The following is a 22,675-nucleotide window of genomic DNA, read 5'->3' on the forward strand; positions in this document are numbered from 1 at the left end:
AAAGACAAAAACTATGGACACAGTAAAAGGCCCGTGGCTGCCAGGGGTGAGGAGGGAGGGATGGAGAGAGGGAGCACAGTTTTACAGCCGTGAAGCTGCTCTGTGCGGCACTGTTGGTGTACACACGTCACCATGGGCTTCCCTGGTGGGCTCAGAGGTAAAGAATCTGCCTGCCAGCGCAGGAGATGTGGGTTCGAACCCTGGAGTCGAAAGAAACCCTGCAGAAGGAAATGGCAGCCCTCTCCAGTATTCGTGCCTGGGAAATCCCATGGACAGAGGAGCCTCGCGGGCAGCAGTCCACGAGGTTGCAGAGTTGGGCAGGACTTAATGATTAAACAACAGCAAACCCATGTCATTGTGAGTTTGTCCAGACTCGAAGCGCCCACCACCAAGAGTGAACCCCGACATGAACTATGGGCTGTGGCTGACAATGCTGTGTTGATGCGAGTTCACCAAAGAAAACGCACTGCTCTGCTGGGGAACATTGAAGCTGGGGGAGGCTGTGCAAGCGTGTGGGGGCAGGATACATGGGGAATCTCTGTGCCTTCTGCTCAACACTGCGGTGAACCTAAAACTGCTCTAGAAATAAAGCCTGTCCAAAAAATATAGAGAGCTCGAGTGGCAGCAGTTGAAATGCCCATGAATAGTTGAAGCTTCTTGCAGAAGCTGGAAAGCTAGAGTTGGGACTGAGGCGTGGAACAGGGCCACTCCCCAGTGAATGGTCATTTCAGGAGCCAGTTTGAGGAACCATCACAAGCGTTTTACTCAAAGTATCATCAGCCCGGTCAAAAGTCTTTAAAAAAGGCAAAATGAAGAACCAACCATCTGCTGTCAGGAAAGTATTTTCCTGAAGATATGTTCAAGGTTTGTGGTTTAAGCCCAACACCTGCAGTCTCTCAATCTCATCTGAACTGTGTTAATACCAAGACCAGATGGGATGCCAAGGAAATAAAAAACCATCATTCCTATGCAGGTTCCGTGGCCCACAAGCACACCCGCCCACACCTCCACCCTGCTGGAGCAATATGAGAAATGGACCACACTGCTGGATGGAGCCGTTATTCATTTGCCATTTCTGCAGCCTCAAACTGATAAGCACACCAGAACTCATTCATAATTGCTTATTTCTACCTCACAGCATTCCTTCCAGTGTTTCTGTTCTCTAAAACAAAGTCCACTAACACTGCATTATTTTTTAATAAGCTTTAAAATTCACGTTGATTGGAATTTTGTCCTCCTTTCAACTTAAGTAATCTGGCCATCCCCACACACACGGCTGAGTTTCACCCACCAGGCGGAGTGGCTAGAACTGTCCTTGGCTGGGATCATTCCAGGGTCTGCTGCAAGGCCCTGGGCCTGAGGGAGGCCTGGCTGGAGGCAGCGACCTCTGCAGCAGAACCAGAGTCAGCCTGGGGGCTGGGATGGGAGGAGAAAGAGACGCGTTTGCTTCAAACAAAAAAGGAAACAAGGTTAAAATGAAGTTTATTATTTTTTTGATTTTTTTGTTTGTTTTTTAAATAAAACTGTTTGTGAAACAGCTATTTTATCCCCACGGCAGAGTGACCCCTGAAAGATGCACTAACCCCTTCTTAAGGCCTTAACAAGATTTTTTTTTGTACTTTTTTCTTTTTTTAAAACTCAGATATTTAAAAATTATACAATTTACAAAACAAAACAAAACAACACAACATAGAGAATCCTGTAGCGCGGGGCCGCTCAGCTGACAGGCTCCCTCTTCCTTTACAAAAATGAAAGCGAGAAGAAAGGGTGCAGTGGGCGCTCCTGGTCGGCCTACCCCTCGGGGCCACACCTGACACTGGCCCTCCCTGTATCCACTCCTACGGCTTGGGTTCGACCCGTCCCCCTGGGGGTCAGGGCACAACAGCTGCCTGGAACGTGCCCAGGGTGGCCATCCCTCCATCCTGCCGGCCGAGTCGCTTTGGTGGGACACTCGGGGCTCTCACCAGCCAAGGACCCAGGACACAGTTGTGACTGTGGGGCCTCCGTCTTGGGGCATCCGCCAACGTTCCCCCCCCGAAAAAAAATTTAAAAAATAATAAATAAATAGTGTTTCTGGAAATGAAAAAGATTTATTTTTGTGTTTAAACATCATTCTCCCATTCTTGAAAACACGGACCATCCCTCACTTCCCTCCCCCTCGACCTTCCCTCTTTCGAGACAAATTACTGACAAACACATGGTTTGGTGTGGTTCGTCTGTTCTTCTGACCCCGGGTCTAGAGTCTCTGAATTGTGTGAGCTGGGCCAAGGATCTAAGCCACCCCTGTCCTTGTGAGATCAGAGTTTGTTCGGTTCAATTTCACATTTAAATTTCATGTTATTGGAACAAATTTGGAGTTCTTTAACTAGATAATTTTAAAATAGAATCAAAAGGGATAGCGCACCTTTCATTTAAACAAAGTCTTTCCAGACTAAAAATAGATTTATATATATATATTTTTATCCCTCCCTTTTAATTCCCCCCACCCTTTCCCATCATCCCACCCCTCCCCCCTCCCCCCACACTGTCACTATGGAGATTGTGTCCATGGAAACAGCCATTCCGACTTCTTGGGTCTTTCTTTCCTGTGGTGTCACCAGTTTGAGAGTGATGTAAGAACTTAGGAAGGAAGTGCTGGCGCGGGCAGGCACGCGGGGTGGGGCGGGGTGGGGTGTGGCTGCACAGGAGGACCGTTTCCATTCCATCACGAGTGTCCACCACCTTCTCATCTCCAGAGTCTCACCTGCAAGACAGACAGACACACTGGGCGCTGGGAGCCTCTGCATGGCGCTGCAGCCCACAGCCCCTGCTCGGCAGTGGCCCTGGGGTGGGGGCACTCTGCAGGGCCTGGCAGCTGGCACCGGACACACCCAGGGCCCATGGTGGAGCCGGCTGCGTGGCCTGGGCCTGAAACAGGGCAAAGGCAGCAATGACCTGGCCAGCCACACCGGGAATGGACTCGGAGTGCCCCTCTCCAGTGCGGTGGAGGGAGCTGAGACCAGGAGAGACTCCCCTGACCCCCGAGGTGGGGCTGCCCGCAGTGGGGCAGCTCTTGGGATGACCCTTGCTCAGGACGCTGCCCCCTGGGACCTACAGTGGGACTCAGCACGTGGACCCGGGGACCTGTCCTCACAGAGGTAGTTGAGCACCCAGCTGATGTGGAAGAACCGGCTCAGGACCACACCCGGGTCGCCTCCAGCCACAGGCGGCTCTCACACCTAACAGAGAACACTCCTGGGAGTTCTGAGGGGAGGGCAGCTCTCAGGTCATCCTCTGGGGCTCCCCAGGTCCTGCCACTGGCGTCTGTCTCTCCTTCCGGCCCGGGCTCCAGGCTTAGGAAGACTCTCCTGGTGACCATGGAGGGTACGCGGGCTTGTACCAAGGGCCTCCTCAGGACACTTCATGGGTCCTTACATGTGCAAAGATCTCAGAGACACAGCAGTTTCCAAGGAATTCAGTCCAGAAAAATTAAGCCAAGAGCCACATGTGGTGACACCCTTGTGCATGCGTGGGGAGGGGGGCTCTCCGGGCTTCTCTCTCAAACCCTTTCCGGTACCCTCCACCAACCAATAAAGCTCAGGAAAACCCAGGCAGCACCAGTCCCTTTTCTTACTTCTGTAAAACTTACTCATACCCAAACTAGTTAAGGCTAGCCTGTATATACAAGCTAAGAACAGACCTTCCCGCCTGCCCTTGCCAGAGATTCCTAACTGCTTGGCAGAAAGCATGAATAAATAGTAAGAGACTTGCAGGGACAGCAGGACCGTGTCACATCTCTCAGGTAAAAGCAAACCCTGGGCCTCCTGCTGCCTGGGCCAGTAGCTGAGCCGCCCTGCCATGGGCCACAGTGTGGCTTCCCCCGCACCCAGGGGGTCATCCCAGAGCCCCCTCCCCCAGCACTGAGGCTGCCAGGGAAGGGCGAGAAGCAGCCTTCTCTAGTGTTGCCCCAGGTAACCAACGGCCCTCTGTCAAAGCGATGCCAGGGCAGGGCTGGCAGGGCGCCTCAGACAAGACCAAAGGGGTCTAATCTTGCCGGGGATGTGGGCCACTGCGGGAACAGAGGACAGGGCCCGCACATCCTGCAAAGCTTGGCTTGTGGAGTGAGGGCCAGGGTGGAGTCTGCCCTCTCCACAGCGCTTGGCACAGTCTCCCGCCTGCACCCCCCAGAATGCAGGTGGTCTCAGCACCAGGGTCTGCCTGGCTGGAGGGCTCTGCAGGCTGCTGGCCTGGACTCCTTCCCTTGGTGCCACTGGGGGGCCTGGTGGTCTGTCCACACCCCCTGCCTGTGCCTGGCCTTCCCCGCAGGGACCTCCCCAGGGTCTGACACTTGACTGGCCCAAACTCCTGGTTCCCTGAATATAATGGGACCCTAACTTCTCCATTATTCCTAAAAACTATTCCTTTAGTAGGAAGAATGGGAAGAAACCTCTTGAAACATCTAGTAGGGGCCAGGCACTATGCCAGGAGCCCTACAGACACTTCTTCACTGGAACACTGCGAGGCCTGCCCCCGATTATCTTGGAGACAAAGCCCTGAGGGGGTGCCCTGTGCGGCCCAAAGTACTGGGCTGGCTAGACTTGGGCCTGGGGCTCATGGCCAGCAAAGCTCTTCTGACTGGGCCCCTGGGACTCTGCCTCAGAGCGTCCATCGTTGCAGGTCTTGTCCAAAGGTGCCGGAGGTGGCTGAGGAGGCAGCACCCGGGCAGAGCCGCGGTCCGTGAGTGAGCAGGCGGCCCTCTGTGCTGAGGTCGCGCTCTTCTCTGTAGAAAGGCACCAGCGTGTTTGGCTGTTGGCGAGCAATTGGGCCTTCATCCCAGGCCCAAGCGCTCCCATCCGCCTCCTCCTGCTGCCCTTCAGCTTCACCGTGGTCGCCTGGACCTGGGCGGCCACCACCTGGCTGAGGCTGCCCTCTCCTTTGTAAGCTGAGACCCGAGGCTGCGGGGGAGCGCATGAAGAGCCTAGCCCGCCCGACACCATCAGGTCAGCGCCCTCCTCCCAAGGCCACCCCGTGAGGACAGGAACCACCCTGCGCGCCCCGTTCCCCCCAAATCCTGGGTCAGTGATGAAGAGGCAGAGACAGCCGCCTGTGGGAGGACAGTCGAGTGGAGACGCAGACAGCACGTGAACATATCAGTGACTCGAAACCGTGGTGACGCCAGGGAGGCGGCAGAGTGGGGACAAGGGGACTGGGAAGGCTGCTCCGAGGACGTGCCCTGAATCTAAGACCCAGAGCGGAGACGAGGCACAGCGCTGTGGCCTGGGGAGCCGAGTGTGGGCACAGGAGCCCGGAGGGAGGTGGCCAGGCACTGAGGAGTCGGAGGTGGTGACCCTAGGGCCCTCGGAAGTGAGCTGAGGAGCTGCACTTGGCCCTATAGGTGGCGGGAACCTTAAGTTGAGGAGAGACAAGAGCTGGTGCAGAGCGGCAGTGTGTGTGGGGCCGCGGGGTGGGAGGGAAGGGGGACCTGGGACATGACCCTGGGCACTAACCTGGCACCCAGGCCAAGGCAGGGCTGGAGGGAGGTCATGGCTTCCTGCCCACTGGGTGGGGGCCGGCTGGGAACGGGGCCTCCATGTCTACTGCTGATGAGAATGGGGGATGGGTGAGGAGCCCCGTCCACTAGCTGCCCCGAGCTGGGGAGACGGTGGCACTGCCCGGCCAAGGCTTCTGCACCCGCAGACCCGGGAGGGGGCCGCCCACTGACCTTTCCTCCCGGGCCTGGTGAGGGACAAGCGCCAGGTACCTCATGCGGCAGTGGGAGATGAGAACTCGCATCCCCATGCCCGCAGCCCAGGGGTTTTCTGCCAGACAGGGCTGCGCCGGGCATGGTGGAGACATTTCTTAACTGCATCCTCACAAGGTTGGCCACCGTTACCCTCTTTTCACAGGAGAAACTGAGGCACAGAGGCGCTGAGCGGGCTGGCCCCGTCACACTGCGCTCTCCACACCACAGGGGTGACCACCGCCCCTTCCTCGCCGTGTGGTGGTGGGTCTGCGCCCCCAGCACAGACCCCAAGGTGAGTGCTCCGAGGGGAAGGGCTGTGTCTGTCCCTCACGCTGGGGCTTCCTATCGGCTGCGGAGGGCGACGGGCGAGCCCAGGAGAAGGGCCCTGCCTTGACGAGCACATCAGGGGCACAAGACAGCGTTCTGCCCCTCCCTTCCCTCCAAAAGGGAAAGGTCTGACCTCAACAGACTTGAAACAACCCCAAATTGAGGGACAGGCCACTTAATCACTCGGTGCCTCATTTCTTTGGTATAAGCAGGACAGCAACACCAACCCTGTGAGCAGTGGGCCACGAGGCTTGTTGTCCTGTTAGAGCTGAGGGCTCTGGCGGCTGGCGGAGCCCAAGAATGGGCAGAGGAAGGTGAGGATGAACAAAATTAAAATTCCCAAGAGGAAACTGGGCCCAGACTTCCTATTTTTCTCAAACACAGGCTGGGATTCCAGGACAAGAACAAAAGGCCCCAGGTAACCCGTGGTTCTCCCCCAGCCAGCTCTTCCCGGACACTTCCGGGAACACTCCCTGTGGCCTCCGCTCCAAGCGGCTCTAAACACCAGGGCCGGGAAGGTGGCAGAGTCGCCCAGAAACAGTGATGCCATCAAGCCCAGGGACATGTGGAAGGGCCAACAGAAATGGGCCTGGAAACCCTGAGACTGCTGCTGGCCTGAGGGTCACTGGACCCCGCGGGTTTCAGACACGTGGAGAGCTTCACGTGGGGCCAGCCTCCCGCCCCCTCCCACCCCCCGGAAGAGCAGGAGAGGAGAGCGCGCGGAGTCCTCACTGGACACCTTCATGGGAGCAGTGTAACCCCACGGGCTCGTCACCCAGGGAGGCCTCCTCTGGAGGCTGGTACCGGGACCCAGCTAAGAAACAAGTGACTCCCCAGATGAAAACTGCCACATCCCAGATAAACTGCAGGCAGCCTCCCACCCCTTGTAACACGGATGCTCAGTCCAATTTTTTGTGACCCCATGGACTGCAGCCCTCTAGGCTCCTCTGTCCATGGGATTTTTCAGGTAAGAATACTGGAGTGGGTAGCCATGCCCTCCTCCTGGGGATCTTCCTGACCTCCTGCACTGCACTGCAGGTGGATTCTTTACCCTCTGAGCCCCCAGGGGAAGATTCGTAACAAGGGGGAGGTAACATTCCAGAGACTCAGGCACACAGTGCTGCCCCAGAGAGCCAGGCCTCGCATGGGTGTGTGGAGCACAGATGTCTGGAGTCAACACAGATGCCACCATCCACAGAGAAATAATCCCCTAAGGAATTACTGAGACAGCTGGCTACCCACCCCATCCTGCAGAGGCAAGTGCCCCACGTTAGTTACCTTGTGCTGCTGCTTCTCATAATCTGTTTTGCTTTTCCCTCAGTGACTCAGTAAGGAGGGGGAGGACGTGGAAGGCGGGGTGGAGGTAGGCACTGCGGACCCAATGCTTTAAGAGACCCAAGGCATATAATCCTGCCTTCACAGGCACACGCTACCAGCCCCGACCACGAACCCACAGACACACTCATGGAAAGGACAACTCAATCTCCTGAGATTTTTAAAAGTAAAATTAAATGTGGTGCTAAAATCTACTAAATCTTTGAGGGGATTTTCCTTCCCTTTGTACGTCTATGAAAGGAATCTTTCATAGCACCAGGAGGCGGGGGAAGATTTCACATAACAAAACTTGGGGAATTTTTTGTTTTTCAAAGGAGAACTCACTCAAAGGTTTAGAGCTGTGGTGGCGGTGTAGTCGCTAAGTCGTGACTCTTTGCGACCCCATGGACTGTAGCCCGCCAGGCTCCTCTGTCCATGGGATTTCCTAGGCAAGAACACTGGAGTGGGTTGCCATTTCCTTCCCCAGAGGATCTTCCCGACCCAGGGATGGAACCTGCGTGTCATACACTGCAGGCAGATTCCTTCTGGCTGAGCCACCAGGGAAGCCCAAGCTTTAGAGACATCAAGCAAACTAAAAAAGAAAAGATCTCTGGTGAGAAGCCTTTCTGAGATGGGGAAAGAGCGAGGGCTGCAGGCAAAAGTGCCCCCATCTTAGAGGCTCCATCCCAGAAGCCAGCTGCCCCTAGGAGCCCCACCCAAGGCCTGCCTTCAGCAACAGCCCCCTAGGGGACCCTAGTGGACAACGGAACAAGCCCCACATTATCTTTCTACATGTATGCTGGGGGGCTAAGCAACAAACAGAGAAGTGCTTTATCCACTGGGTGTTGGCCTCATGCAATTAGATACCCAGATGCCGCCTGGCCTGGGCGAGCAGGAGGCAGAGGCCACGACACCCCCTCGCAGTCCGCAGGGGCGGCGGCTCCAACTCACCTGTGCTTGCTGTACTTTCCATTCCCACGAGCACACTGCCCCCCTCACCCCCGCTCCGACTGCTCTGTGCTGAGGCTGCCTTTCGCTGTCTTGTTCTGCAAGGGGGGGACAGGGCATGGGAGGGGAGGCTGACGCCGGCAAAGCCAAGGAGACGAGACAGGAGGGACAGAGAACGAGCGTGCGGGTCAGGGCGGGCAGAGGTGAGGCAAGGCACGCACATGGAAAAGGAAAGAAAAAGCAGAGTCAGTACTGAACGACATACAGGAGACACTCAAGACAGGGTTTGCTGAGGCAAAATGCGACCCTTTAAAAAGGGGAGTTTAACAAAATAAAACTACAAATTAAGTAAAAAATAAAAAGAAAACTGTGAGATCCAAGGATCCATCTCGGAAAATAATTTTTAAAGAAAAGCATCAGTAAGCATCCTTCAGAAGCAATTTGAGGGCAGACTGTCAAGATGACCTCTTTCTAGTACTTTCTGGCCCCACTGAGCGGAGACTGAAGACTGTGAGCACGAGTGGCCACCAGGGGTCAGTGTGACCTCAGCCAGAGGAGAGCCGCTGCTGCTGGAGCGCCAGGTGGAGGTCTCCACCAGCCCAGCCCTTGCCCGGGGTCCCTTCTCCACACCCTTCCCTCTCCACACCCGTGAGAGGTGTCTTGGAAACAAGTCATTCAACACACCCCGCCCGTATCTTCCTTCCCTTCCTAAATTTGAGAGGCGACCAAGAGACCAACCAAATGCAGACACTGTGGGCTGCGCCTGCGGAAGCAGAACCTGGCGGGGACGTTTCCCCGAGAGCCGGGAGTCAGCTCTCTCGAGTCGGGGAAGACGCCTCTTGCTCTGCATCCAGGCCTACAGCCAACCTCACCCCACGCCAGTCTGGGGTCTGGGGTCCCACTAAACTGAGGCGGAAACCAGGAGTTTTGTGCGTTTCTTGTAACAGACAAATACCTTCTCCCCAGCTCCGCCACCACACGGTGCCGACCCCACATCACAGGGCTCCCTCCTGTTTGCCCCTCTGCCCCCCGACCCCTGGCCTGAGACTGAATATCAGGTCTCCAGGTCTTTCAGGAGGAGCCCCCGACCCCCTAGTCCTGTGGGGAGCACTGGCTCTGCAGGCTGACTCACCTTGTGCTTGGGGCACCTCACCGAGAAGTTCTCCTCGTGGAGCAAACAATCTGCAAGACAGAGGGGACAGTCAGGAGGAGCCTGGCATGGGGCACAGCCCGAGGGGCGTGGGCTGGGGGGGTTACACATGGAGACGGAGGACACTGCACTGTGATTTCTAATAGAAGAACATGAGAGACACCCCCAAATAACCTAAGGCACCTCAACATGGTGGAATATCAGTCGGTTAGACAGGGTTTCAGAAGAGGTAACAGCATGGGGAAACACGATACCAAGTGCTCGGATACAGACATGTCCAAGTACGACCCCATTCGTCACACTGTTTATATGCATAAAAGGACAAAGGAAATCTACCAAAATATGACAGTATCCAAAATCTTACTCTTTGGAGAGTAAGATTATAGGTGACACTAATTTTATTTTTTCTGTATTCCCATGATCATATCCTGTTATTTTAAGAATCTCCAGTAAATGTTCTTTTTAGAATTTCTTATCCTAGGCTAAGCCCACTCCACAGGCCCACGTCAAGGCTTCCTTCTGAAAACACTGAATCTGCAGGCCTCTTTTCTCCTGTCAAGTCACAGTTCAGAGGCAGAAAGGAGGCCAGGCCCAGCCCTGCTGCCGCCCTCTCCCCCCAGCCATGGAGATGCTGGAGAAGCTCCGCAAGCCATGCTAAGGGCTTCAGGGGAAACTGAAACCCCATGAGGGGCTGTGAATCCTCAGCCCCAGAGCCAGAGGTGGTGGCAGGACGTTAATACTGGTCACACGTTCTCAGAGAGCTCCCAGGCACCATGGCAGGAGGTGGCATGGTACTCAGCCTTGTTAAATTTACAATTTAACTCAGCTTTAAAGCGAGGTCCAGATGAGCGGCCTGTGTAGCCAGAGATTTCAAGTGAAATAATAATAAGCAAGGGGATATACAAATGGAAACTTCTCAGGCTCTCTACATTTTATATAAACCAACAGAGACCCTCTCACAATTTGGCTAAGCCACCTCCCCTCTGGAGTCCCAGGATCCTAGAATCGGGCGGGTATAGCCCTCTCAGCCCCAGGCAAGCCTGAAGGCTCCGGAAACAGCAAGTCCCGCTCATCTTTGCCTCACCCCCCACCCCTAAGCAAACAGCACAGCAGTAAATTAAATGTGCTAATTTACAACCCACGAGTACACAGTGTGACCCAGGCTCCTGCCGCTCCAGTTGGCCAGAGAGCTCCCGGACAACAGGGACGGACAGCTGGAGCCCAAAGGAGGCGCCTTCGCCTCACCTGGGCGGTGGCCATAGCATGTCAGCAGAGATGGCACAGGCCATGCGGGGTGAGGCCACCCTCCCACCCGAGGGGTTTACAGAAATGAGGAGGGGGCATGTGAGTTGGAAAAGATACCATCAGGAAAGCAGAGGTCTGAGAGGGCCCTCACACAGCCATGGAACCAGCAGCGATGAACCATTAGTAAAATGTGCTTCTAGTTGGGAAACATGTTCCCTCGAAGTTAAAAAGCAGAAAAGAAATAAAACAATAGAAGTGTATGCTAAAGGCAACTTGGAACTAGTGCCTGGTACTTCTGGAAACGGAGTGTCCTGAACCAATGTAGGAGACCTTCCGACAAGGCCTCCCACAGGCAAAGGCACTCCTCATTCTGGTGAGGTCACAGGCCCGCAGGACAAGCACTTCCCCTTCCTGGCAGGACAAGCAGCACGGCTGAAGAGCACAGACACCTGCAGGGGCCGGGGAGCCTCTTCTTGACTGCCTCCCGCCAAGGGGAGAGTGGGGAGGGGTGGGAGGCTCGCAGCAGGAGCTAGCCGCTCACTGGCTTCCGTGAGCCCCCGGCCTACCCAGTGCAGAGGGCCTGGTCAGCACTTTCCCATGGTGAAGTCAGATCACCACACAGGCCGGCAGAGACTCACCAGGCCGCAGGCCGGTGCTTGGCTTTGAGAGTCCTCTCTGGGTGCAGGGGCAGAGGACTCTGCTGAGCTCCTGGCAACAGGCTGCGTGGAGCCTCAGATGCCATGCGCTCCAGCTAGGGTGGCGAGCCCAAGAAGGGAGAAAACGGAAGGACGTCCAGTGCCCTTGGGATCTGCCGAGCCCTGGCAGTCTCCAGCTCATCTACAGTCTCTCATGGCTACACTGAGTGCTCACATTGGCAAAACCAGGCTGGGACTGGGGGATCCGCCAGCGTCACCCCCCCTCACCAAGCAGCAGTCTTCTGGGGCCGGAGGAAGGGGGAAGAGGGCAGAAGGAAGGCCTTGAACTGGCTTCTGTGATGCAGACAGCTCTTCTCCAGGGAGTGGCCAGACCACCTGTCGGTCGTTTCACAGAGCCCATCAGGGGCTCTAAACCTGCTGCCAAGATCAAAGTCGGCAGCGAGAGCAGCTCTAAAATGCTGCAGGAAGGGAGGCCACAGGTGAAATCCCCAGCTGTGTCTCCTCATGAAGTCCCTCTAGGCAGGATTCTTGATGCGCAGTGGGGTTACTGCAGAGCCACCGCAGGCCTGTCTCTGGTCTCTGTGTCGGGGCTCGTTGCATTAAATACGTTCCATCTTTTTCTTTTTTAATGGTGCTCATGCTCTTATTACTGCCTCTTCCGCTGGGAGATAAATCCCGTGTCTGTGACGCAACGAGCAGCACAAGAGAGCGAACCACGACGTCACAAGTGTGTGACTGTGGTTAGCAGAAGCCACAGATCCTCAGGTTTCCATGGAGATGCGCCCAGAGGTAAAAGTTTTCCCTTCAACACCAACGGCTCTCTAAGGTTTAGGCAGCTGGCAAGAAGGCAGAGATGAAAATGCTAAACTGCTCCTTAGTCTGCACAGAGATGGGGGACTTGACTAGAGGACTTATTTTTATTATAATGAGAAAGAAAAGAAATCAATGACGGCTTTTCCAGACACAAAGACTCACCACTCAGAATTCCTGGGAAGACTGTGGATAAATCCAGGCATCAGTCCGCAGAGTGACGCAGGCTCTGGGTCACTGTGACTCAGGTCATCAGAGAGACCAATACATGCCCAGACATGGTCACCCTGCGAAGCTGCTGCTCTGGGGCCAGCCCCGCGTGGAGGAGCAGTGTGTGCAGTGGCTGGGGCAGCAAAGCCAGAGGGTCAGGGCCCTGACCCGGACAGCCCCTCTCTGCCTGGACAATCGGCCACCAACTTCCGCCAAACAGAGATGTTACTAGCTTACCTGGCAGGCCACACTAGACAGGCTCAAAGAGAGTGACGAGGAAGTCACTGACTTCCTAGCCCTTAGCTGGCAAAGTCAGCCCTGCCTCCTCCATCAGAGGGAGGAGAGCCCAGGCCTTTTCCAAAGAACCCCCACCACCCCACCTGACCACGGTGGCGCCGGGCCTGTGCTACCGGCCACCAAGGGAAGGAAGATCAAATAAAGACGCAGTCTCTCCCTTCCCCCAGCTACCTTCCAAGCGCTCAGTGCTGACACATGGCTTGTGGCTGCTGTGTTAGACAGTACAGGTCTAGAACACTCCCCCACTGCAGCCCGTTTATCGAGCAGCACTGCTCAATCCCGGGAGGCACTACCTGTAGGCATGTGCCCCGAGTGGCACTGTGAGCACATCCGCAGGGGGCGAGGCGGCCTGCCTGCGGCTCACCTGGTGCTTCTGGGCAGAGCCCCCGTGCAGGAGACCTCTGCTCACTGGCCACTAACGGGAGAGGTAATTCTTGCTGCATTGCCCCCACAAAACTTACAAACCACTGCCAAAAACCCAGGACTTAAAAATCTTCATTTAAAGACCACGAAGCTTAAACTAGAAAAAGAAACAGAACATTCTGACAGAACCCTGACTGTATCATGAAAATGAGAAAAGGCAAGGGTTGGCCCTGAGAGAGAAGATTTAGTGGCTGCTCTACAGAACACCCCAGACCATGGTCCAGGTGAATTACAGCTCAGATTCAACCTGGAAACAGAGGAGGACAGAGGACGGAAGGGACAGGCCGGAACCCAAACTCCCTGAGCTGGCGTTTCAAGGTTCTCTTCTCATGCCCACTTTCCTCTCTGGTCACACGGGGCCCTGGCCACCAGCTGCCCTTCAGCATGTGCAAACACACTTTCACCAGAATGTAACTTCAGCATAAAGTTAGAGAGCATTATCTTTCTCTTTTTTGTTTTTTGGCTGTGCCATGTGGCTCGTGGGGTCTTAGGTCCCAACCAGGGACTGAACCTGGGTGCCTGGCAGTGAAAACCCAGAATCCTAACCCCTGGATCGCCAGGGAATTCCCTTTCTTATTTTTTTCAGCTGCAGCCCCTACAGAAACCTGGAAAGAGGAGAAAAGGGAAAGTGAGAGGAGAGACAGTGAGACGGACGTGAGAGGCAGCGGGCGCGCTTCAGCAAGTGGAGGTGAGCGGGCTGCAGGGCGGGTGAGAACAATGTGGACTCCTCTTGGCCTGCCAGATCCGATTCCAAGGGCTCTGTGCTCTGCGCGGCTGTCGCCTGCTCAGCCCCCAGGCCCCGTCAGCACTTTCGTTGGTCTTCCCCCTTTCTCTTCCTCCATCCTGACTGCCAGCATTATGAGTGACCTGCTAGGTGACGGTGTCAGACCCATCTACCACCCAAAAAGTAACTGGTGAAGACAATCAACAAAGAGTTATGAGTCAGGAGAAAGAAGAGGATTCTCCCAGGCACTGAAGCCCTGAGTCAGACTCGAGTCTCCTGCACTGCTCACTGGATGGCACTTCTCAGACAGAAGGGATCCTTCTTTCAACAGTTGTCACACTGCAAAACACCACTCTGACTACCTCCAGAGACCTGGAAAGATGTCTGACAAAAGCCAACACCAGTTCATGATAAAAAACACACATCAAACTAGGAGCAGAAGGGAACCTGCTCAGCTACATCAAGAACGTCTATGAACACAGCTATCATCATAAAGGGTCAGAAACAAGGCAAGCAAACCAGCTCTTGTCACTTCTATCCAACATTATGTGGAGGATCCAGCCAGAGAACTAAGGCATCTACCTGATTGGAAAAGAAGTAAAACGACCTATTTGCAGGTGACGTATCTTGTCTATGCTGCTGCTAAGTCGCTTCAGTCGTGTTCGACTCTGTGCGACCCCATAGACGGCAGCCCACCAGGCTCCGCCGTCCCTGGGATTCTCCAGGCAAGAACACTGGAGTGGGTTGCCATTTAAATCCACTAAACCACGATTAGAACTGATCAATGAGTTGAGCAGAGTTCCAAGATCCATGATCAATACATATACCTCAATCAACTGTACTTCTATACACTCACAGTGAACAACCTGAAAACTGACTTAAAAAACCAATTCTATTTATAATTGTACTAAAAATAATCAAAATATTTAGGAATAAATTTAACAAAGAAAGTGTAAAACGTCTACTCTGAAAATTATAAAACAGTATTGAAAGAAATTAAAGACTGAAATAAATGGAAAGACAGATACCTCATGATCATGGATTGGAGGATACATTATTACCAAGATGGCAGCACTCCCTAATTGATTTTCAGAATCAGTGTAATCACTATCCAAGTTTCAATGGCTGTTTCCCCTCTCACCTAGAGAAATGGACAAGCTGATTCTAAAATTCATCATAGAACAGCAAAAGATCCAGAAGAGTCAAAACAATCTTGGAAAAAAGGAACAAAGTTGGAGGACTCACACTTTTCACTTTCAAAGTCTACTACAAAGCTATACAAAGCTACATAATCAAGACAGTGTGGTACTGGAGAGTCCAGAAATAAGCCTATACATCTACAGTCAACTGGTTTTCGGCAAAGGTGACAAGGGCAGGGAATGAGCAGAGTAGCCTTTTCCACAAATGGTGCTGGGACAACTGGGATCCATGTGGAAAGGAATGAACTAGACACCATATACAAAAAATAGCTCAGAGCAGATCAAAGACTCGAGTAAGGGCTAAAACTAAAACACAGATATAAATCTTTGTGATTTTTGATTATGCAATGGTTCTCAAATGTAAGAAAAGCAACAAACAGCATAAGCAGGAAAAGAAAAATAAACTGGATCTGCTTAACGTCATGAGCCACCAGGGATGTGCAAACCCACATCACAAAACAAGATACCACTTCACGCCCACGGGGATGGCCATGGGGAAAAAGACAGATAAAAACAGGTGCTAGTGATGCTGCAGAAACTGGAACCCTCACACACTGCTGGAGGGATGTAAAATGATTCAGCCACTTTGAAGAATGGTCTGATCATTCTTCAAACAGTTAAATAGAGTTACCATGTGACCCAAAAATTCCCTAGGTTTATGAACAAGAGAAATGAAAACACTAAGTACACACAAAGACTTGCCTATGAATGCTCACAGCACCACTATGCATAATAATAAAAAAGTGGAAAACCTAAATGTGCACCAATGGAGTGAGAAATAAAATACTGTTTGAAAATAAAATGAAGTATGACGCGTTATGATGTGGATAAATCTGAGAACCAGGAAGTGAAGTGATACAGAAGCCCGTCATGAAGACCACATAGTGTGTGAGTCCACGTACATGAAACGTCCAGAATAGACAAATCCATGGAGACAGAAAGTAGACTCGGGGTTGCCAGGGGGTGGAGGGTAAGAGAGAGACCACCAACGGGTAGGATTTAAGAGGCGACGAAAATGCTCTAAAATTAACTGCGATTTGTGCCTGCACCACTCTGTGAATACAATGGTAAAAATCACTGAATTGTACACTTAAGTAGTTGAATCTTTTACGAATTACAGAACTTATAAAAAAAATCACCCCATTTAATTCATTTTTAGTATCTTCTCTGCATTCCTTCAGAATTTACAAATAGAACAGGGTTAGATGAGACAAAACAAACAATAAAGAAGAGAGAGAATCACAGTGCACGTCCTACCCTTCAGGTGTTCTGAACAAGGGTCTGTGGTCCCATCTTACCTGCGTCAACGGCACACGGGTAATGGTATCGGAAGGAGCAGCCTTTGTTGTAGCAGCCCAAGGTGGCGCCTGCCTCCTGGCAGTGGGAACATTTCTGCAAGGGAGGAAGAAGTCAGGCGTGTCAGCATCCCAGACACCCTCTCCTCCAGGCGTGCCCCAGACCCCGTCGGTCAGACCTCAGCGCGTGTCTCTGCAGTTAACGGAGTCTGGCGGCAGGACGGGCTGTCAATTTCCAACCGCCACTCACTGACCGCATCGTGGATGCCATCCAGCAGCAGCCTCTCAGGCCAGGCCTCCCGAATGTCCACAAATAAATCAAACAGAACAACACACAGGCCCCCAGCCCTGCCTCTGGTGTTCCTGCTGCCTGCCCGCTGGCGAGTCTGGCTGTTCTTCCTTCCCTCCATCCTCACCGCTTTGGTGAACTGCTTACAGATCCTGCCCATCTATTTCTGCTGTGGAAGTCTGGGGTAGGAGGAGAGGGTGAGATAGTAGAGTTATATATATAAGTCTTTTAGAATTAAAAGTGGAATTTGGTTTCTAGTTCCTATTTTTGTAAGAAGAATTTATTTTTATTCTGCTTATCCCAAATGCCCAATACAAGTATATTTCTCTTTTCAGAAAATACGGGCTCCTGTGTGCACACGGTATTTTTACACCCAAATCCTATTTTAAAGGCACTAGGAGACCTGCCATGAGTCTCTGGCTGAAACTTGCTCTGGTAATTGAGACACTCCTCCTCCTATGCTCAGGTTTTCGTAAAGCGGGGCACACCTCTAGCGTGTGATGCGGCTGCCCGTGCACGCTCGTTCTGTGTCAACAAGAATCACATTTGTGAAATGAGCCCCACTGAGCAAAGGCGCAGACTCTTCTGGTGGCCGAGGCCACATAGATGAGGCTACCTGAACGAGATGGATGCTTGTTCTTGATTTTAGGAAAAATAAAAAACTGCTCCATAAGCAGTTACACTTGTGGAGAATGGCTCCCCCCAACACACATCGCACCCCTCCTGGGACAAAGGGGACCAAAAGGTGCCCTTCTGTCTCTGCTCTGTTGCCTGGGATGGCAGCCCAGGGGCAGGAAGAGGGTGCTGAGAGAGCCCTGGAAGAGCGACATCCTTTCAGGTGCCCTCACACCCTTGCCAAGAAATAAAAGACTTCCTGGCCTAGGGTAAACCAAGGGCGGTTGGCAGCGTCTCAGGCAGCCCTTGTCAGTGCCACAGGGTCCCTTCAGAACAAAGGTCTCAATCATCAGCCGGAGAGAAGGAACATGGCTAACTCCTCCATGGTCACCCACAGCCCTTTCTGCTACACCCCTTCTCCTAAAGGAGCCCTGAATGGTCAGCCACCCAGGGGGCTCACGCTCTGGGCCCTCCCTGCCCTGGTGGCCATTGAGGAATGGGTGTGTCAAACATTTCTGGTAGTAAAGTCTGAAGAGAACAGAACTTCTGAGAAAGTTTAGGCCTCTACCAAGGGACAGGAAGCAGGACAGTAAGTCGCCTTCTCACTTGGCCTCTGTGAGGAGGAGATGGTGAGATCTGTCACAACCATCTCGTCACCACATGGGGACAGTCCGGGAGACAGAGCCCAACCTGCTGAGCACTGCAGCGTGACAGGGCGGACAGTCTGGATTTCTGGGACATAATCGACACCAGGACCACCTGTGTCCAGACCTGGTGAGGAGGAGGACACTTTTCTTAAAACACACACACACACACACACACAGTTTAGTTTAACTCTGTAACTTGCAGTCCAAATACCCTGACAAGCAGCAAGGGACCCCGTACTTGAGGCCCTGCTGTATTTTGGTTACAAGTGTGGACTCTGGAATCCAAGTCACTCCTTGGTTAAGTGACTCCGCTGCTGCCCATCTCTGCTGTTCTTGGTCAAAGTCCTAACTTTCGTCTCTTCAGTCTGCAGACATGGACCTGATACTATGATCTACCTCACAGAGATGTTGGGAGGGTCGAATGTGTTAATTCAGGCTTTTAACAGTGGCTGGATCAAAAGTGCTCAGCAAACCTGACCCGAGACACACATGTGCCAGACACAGGCCGACAATGAGCCACCAGTGGAGCAGCCTTGTCATCCCCTTGGGTCTGAACACTGTCCATTTCCTTCCCACCTCAACACATGCCCCTTTGCCCCTGGCAGGGCTTCACAAAACTTCTTGCCCAGAACTAGCCCACAGGCCCCATTTTTCTCATAAAAAAAAAGAAAAAAAGCAAACTCCCTCACCAGGGAATTATATCAGTAAAATGATGCTTGCTTCTTTTAATTAAAAAACAAAATAAAACCATGCAATTAATTTACTGTATTACTTCCAGAGGAGAAAGACCCTACAGGGCCTATTTGGGCCTTAGAGAAAGGACCTTGTAACGTTTAGTTCAGGGCTTTTCAATGTGTGGTCCCTGGACCAGCAACGTTGGCATCACCTGGAAACTTGTTAAAAATGCACATTTTGGGATTCTGGGCAGATTGTAGAGAAGGTAGCACCGAGAACCTGTCTCCACGCCCAGACAGTAACTGCACTGGTAGAGTCTATCTGATGTAGCTGCTCCAGAGCCCTGGAGTCTGCTGAAGGCCTGCAACTTCCCAGGGAGACATGGATGGAGAATGGCATCCACTCCCAGCCAAGTGCAGGCAACCTACCTTTATAACTTTGTAAGTTAACTACAAAAAGAACAAACTAAACCCAAAGCTAGCAGAAGGAAGGAGATAATAAGGATTGTAACAAAGATAAATGAAACAGAGAAGAACAGACTATGGACAGAGGAAAACCACACTGAGGAGGTCACTATCGATCCTATAGAAATAAGAAGGATCAGAGAGAGCACTGTGAGCAACTGTATGCCAGCAAACTGGACAACCTACATGAAATGGACAAATTTCCATAAACACAAAATCCACCAAGGTTAAATCACAAAACTCCCGAAAAAGAAACGCCCTGGACCTGATGATGGCTTCATTGGTAAATTTCACCCAGTGTTTAAGAAAGAACTAATATCTGTCCTTGTGAAACTTCTTCCAAAAACTGAAGAGAAGGGGATATTTTCAAAATCATTCTAACGAGGCCAGCACTGCTGCTGCTGCTGCTGCTAAGTCACTTCAGTCGTGTCCGACTCTGTGTGACCCCATAGACGGAAGCCCACCAGGCTCCCCCGTCCCTGGGATTCTCCAGGCAAGAACACTGGAGTGGGTTGCCATTTCCTTCTCCAGTGTGTGAAAGTGAAAAGTGAAAGTGAAGTCGTTCAGTCGTGTCCGACTCTTAGCGACCCCATGGACTGCAGCCCACCAGGCTCAACCATCCATGGGATTTTCTAGGCAAGAGTACTGGAGTGGCTTGCCATTGCCTTCTCCGAGGCCAGCACTAGCAGATACCAAAGCCAGAAAAAGAAAAACACACACACACAGACACATAAACCCTACAGACGAATATCCTTTATAAACACTGATGCCAAAATCCTCAACAAAACACTAGCAAACAGAATTCAACAGCACATGGAAAGATTATATATCCTGACCAAGTGGGGTTCATTCCTGGACTGCAAGGATGGGTCAACATACAGAAATGGATCAGTGGCATGCAGGAAATAACTACATGAACACCTCAACAGATGCAGAAACAGCATCTGACAAAAATTAACACCCTTTTATGATAAAAACACTGAACAAACTAGGAATAAAAGGAAACAAAAGAAATATATGAAAAACCTACAAGGAACATCATACTCAATGGTGAACGACAAGCAGTGTTTCTTCTAAGATGAGGAGCAAAACAAGGATACTTGCTTTCACCACTTCTAATCAACATAATAAGTTCTAGCCAGAACAACGAAGAAAGAGAAGGAAATAAAAGGAGTTCAAACTGGAAAGAAAAAGGTAAAATTATCTGCTTGAAGATATGAATCTTACATTTATAAAAACCCTAGAGTTCACAAACTCACACACACACACAAACCCCTAGAATAAACTGATTCATTCAATAAATGAATAAATGAATTCAGCAAAGTAGCTGGTTTAACACAGAAAAACCAGTTGCCTTTCTATATACGAACAATCTGAAAAGGAAATTACAAAAACCATTTGATTCTCGATAGCAAGAGAAGGAAATGGCAGCCCACTCCAGTGTTGTTGCCTGGAGAATCCCAGGGATGGGGGAGCCTGGTGGGCTTCCGTCTATGGGGTCACACAGAGTCGGACACGACTGAAGTGACTTAGCAGCAGCAGCAGCAGCAGCATCAAAAAGAATAAACTACTTAAGTATTAACTGTGGAAGTGAAAGACTTGTGCAATGAAAACTACAAAACATTACCAAAAGGAATTAAAGAAGATACAAATGGAAACACATCCTATGCTCATGGATTAGAAAATTTAGTATTATTAAAATATCTATAGAGTGACCTACAGAGTCAACACAATCAAAATCCCAACGAAGTTTTTTGCAAAAGTCAAAAAAGCTATCCTAAAATTCATGTGGAATCTTTTTTGTTGTTGGGCCTCATAGCTTGCAGGATCTTAGTTCTCTGACTAGGGATCGAACCTAGGCCCTCAGCACTGAAAGCATGGAGTCCTAACCACTGGACTGCCAGGGAATTCTCACGTGGAATCTTAAGGAAACCTGAATAGTGAAGACAATTCTGAAAGAAAAAGAACAAAACTTGAGGACTCACGCTTCTAACTTCAAAGCTACAGTAATCAACAGCGTGGCATTGGCATAAAAACAGAGATATCGACCAACAGAATAGAGAGCCCAGAAATAAACCCTTCCATATATGATCAAACAATTTTTGACAAGAGTGCCAAGATCATCCAATGGGGAAAGGACAGTCTTTGCAACAAATGGTGCAAGGAAAACTGAAAATTCACATGCAAAAGAATGAAGCTGGACCTTTCCCTAACAGCATGTACAAAAACCAACTCAAACTGGATGAAGGTCCTAGATGTGAGACCTAAAACAGTAAAGCTTTTTGAAGAAAACATGACACCAATGTTTCATGACACTGGATTGGCAATGATCTTTCTTTTTTTGGTTATGAACCCAAAGCCCCACATAACAAAAAGTCGGCAAATTAAACTTCATGAAAATTTAAAAATGTTGTACATCAAAATACACTGTCAATGGAGTTAAAAGGCAACCTACAAGTTGGGAGAAAATATTTAAAAATCATGTATCTGATAAGGGATTAATACCCAGAATCTATAGAGAACTCCTAAAACTCCACCAAGTAATAACAATAAAATCCCCAAGCAAAACAAAAAACCCCAACCCATTTCAACAATGGGCCAAGGACTTGAGTAGATACTTCTCCAAACGAGGTAGACAAATGGCCAAAAAACAGGAAAAAATGCTCAACATCACTCATCAGTGCATCAGTAACGAAGTGCAAATTAAAACCAAAATGAGATACCACGTCACACTCAAAACCACTATCAAACAGGAAACAACAGTGTTGGCGAGGAGGATGTGGAGAAACTGGAACACTTGGGTACTACTGGTGGGAATGTAAAATAGTACAAACACTGGAAAACTATACAGTAGTTCCTCAAAAAATTAAAAATAGAATTACCATATAATCCAGCAAGTCCACTTTTGAGTATATATCTCACCAAAATGAAAGCAAAGTCTGAAAAGCATCTGTACACCCTTGTTCGTAGCAGCACTGTTCACAATACCTACACTATGGAAGTAACTCAGTGTCCACTGATGAGTGAGTGGATAGGGAAGTACAGCATACACACACAATGGAATGTTATCTGGTCATAAAAAGGAAGGAAACTCTGACACACGCTGCACCGTGAGGACACTGTGCCAAGTGAAGGAAGTTAGCAAAAATCAAGTAACACATGATTCAACTTACGAGGTATTTAGAATAATCGTAGTATACTGGTGGTTGCCGTGGTCTAGAGGGAGGAGAAACTGGGGAGTCTTGTCTAATGGATACAGAGATTCAGTTCTATAAGCTGAAAAGAGCTATGGGAAAGTATGATGGTGATGACCGCACAACAGTGTGAAGGTATTTAACACCACGGAACTATGTACTTAAAAATAGTTAAACCAGGACTTCCTCAGCCATCCAGTGGTTAAGACTCTATCCTCTCAATGCAACGGGTGTGGGTTCAATACCTGGTTGGGGAACTAAGAGATCCTGCATGATGTGTGGCACAGCCAAAAACAACAACAAAAAATGGTTAAACCTACAGCTAACAGACTCAATGGTGAATAGCTGAACATTTCCTCTAAGATCAGGAACAAGACAAGGATCCCCACTCTCTCCACTTTTATGCAACATAGTTTTGGAAGTCCTAGCCACAGTAATCAGAAGAAAAAGAAAAGGAATTCAGGTTGGAAA

At 50.9% G+C, this 22,675-nt stretch overlaps 1 protein-coding gene across 4 annotated transcripts in view; it reads right to left on the minus strand.

Annotated features, from left to right (window-relative positions):
* Nucleotides 1-1,445: 1,445 nt before the first annotated feature.
* Nucleotides 1,446-22,675, minus strand: part of TCF20 (transcription factor 20) — a 95,420-nt gene continuing 74,190 nt past the window's right edge. For 2 of the 4 annotated variants that reach the window (XM_055396680.2, XM_055396679.2), the window contains exons 3-6: nucleotides 16,324-16,417; nucleotides 9,444-9,493; nucleotides 8,315-8,442; nucleotides 1,446-2,743 (exon numbers count right to left, since the gene is read on the minus strand). In XM_055396680.2, the coding sequence (XP_055252655.2) occupies nucleotides 8,359-8,442; nucleotides 9,444-9,493; nucleotides 16,324-16,417 (228 nt within the window). In that variant the 3' untranslated portion in view covers nucleotides 1,446-2,743; nucleotides 8,315-8,358. The remainder of the gene's footprint in view (nucleotides 2,744-8,314; nucleotides 8,443-9,443; nucleotides 9,494-16,323; nucleotides 16,418-22,675) is intronic. The other 2 variants (XM_088837531.1, XM_088837532.1) reach the window with 2 other exon arrangements.

The sequence above is a fragment of the Moschus berezovskii genome, chromosome 6 (genome assembly GCF_049115385.1).
Source record: "Moschus berezovskii isolate FMDL1 chromosome 6, NW_MosBer_1.0, whole genome shotgun sequence".
Classification (NCBI taxonomy): Eukaryota; Metazoa; Chordata; class Mammalia; order Artiodactyla; family Moschidae; genus Moschus; species Moschus berezovskii.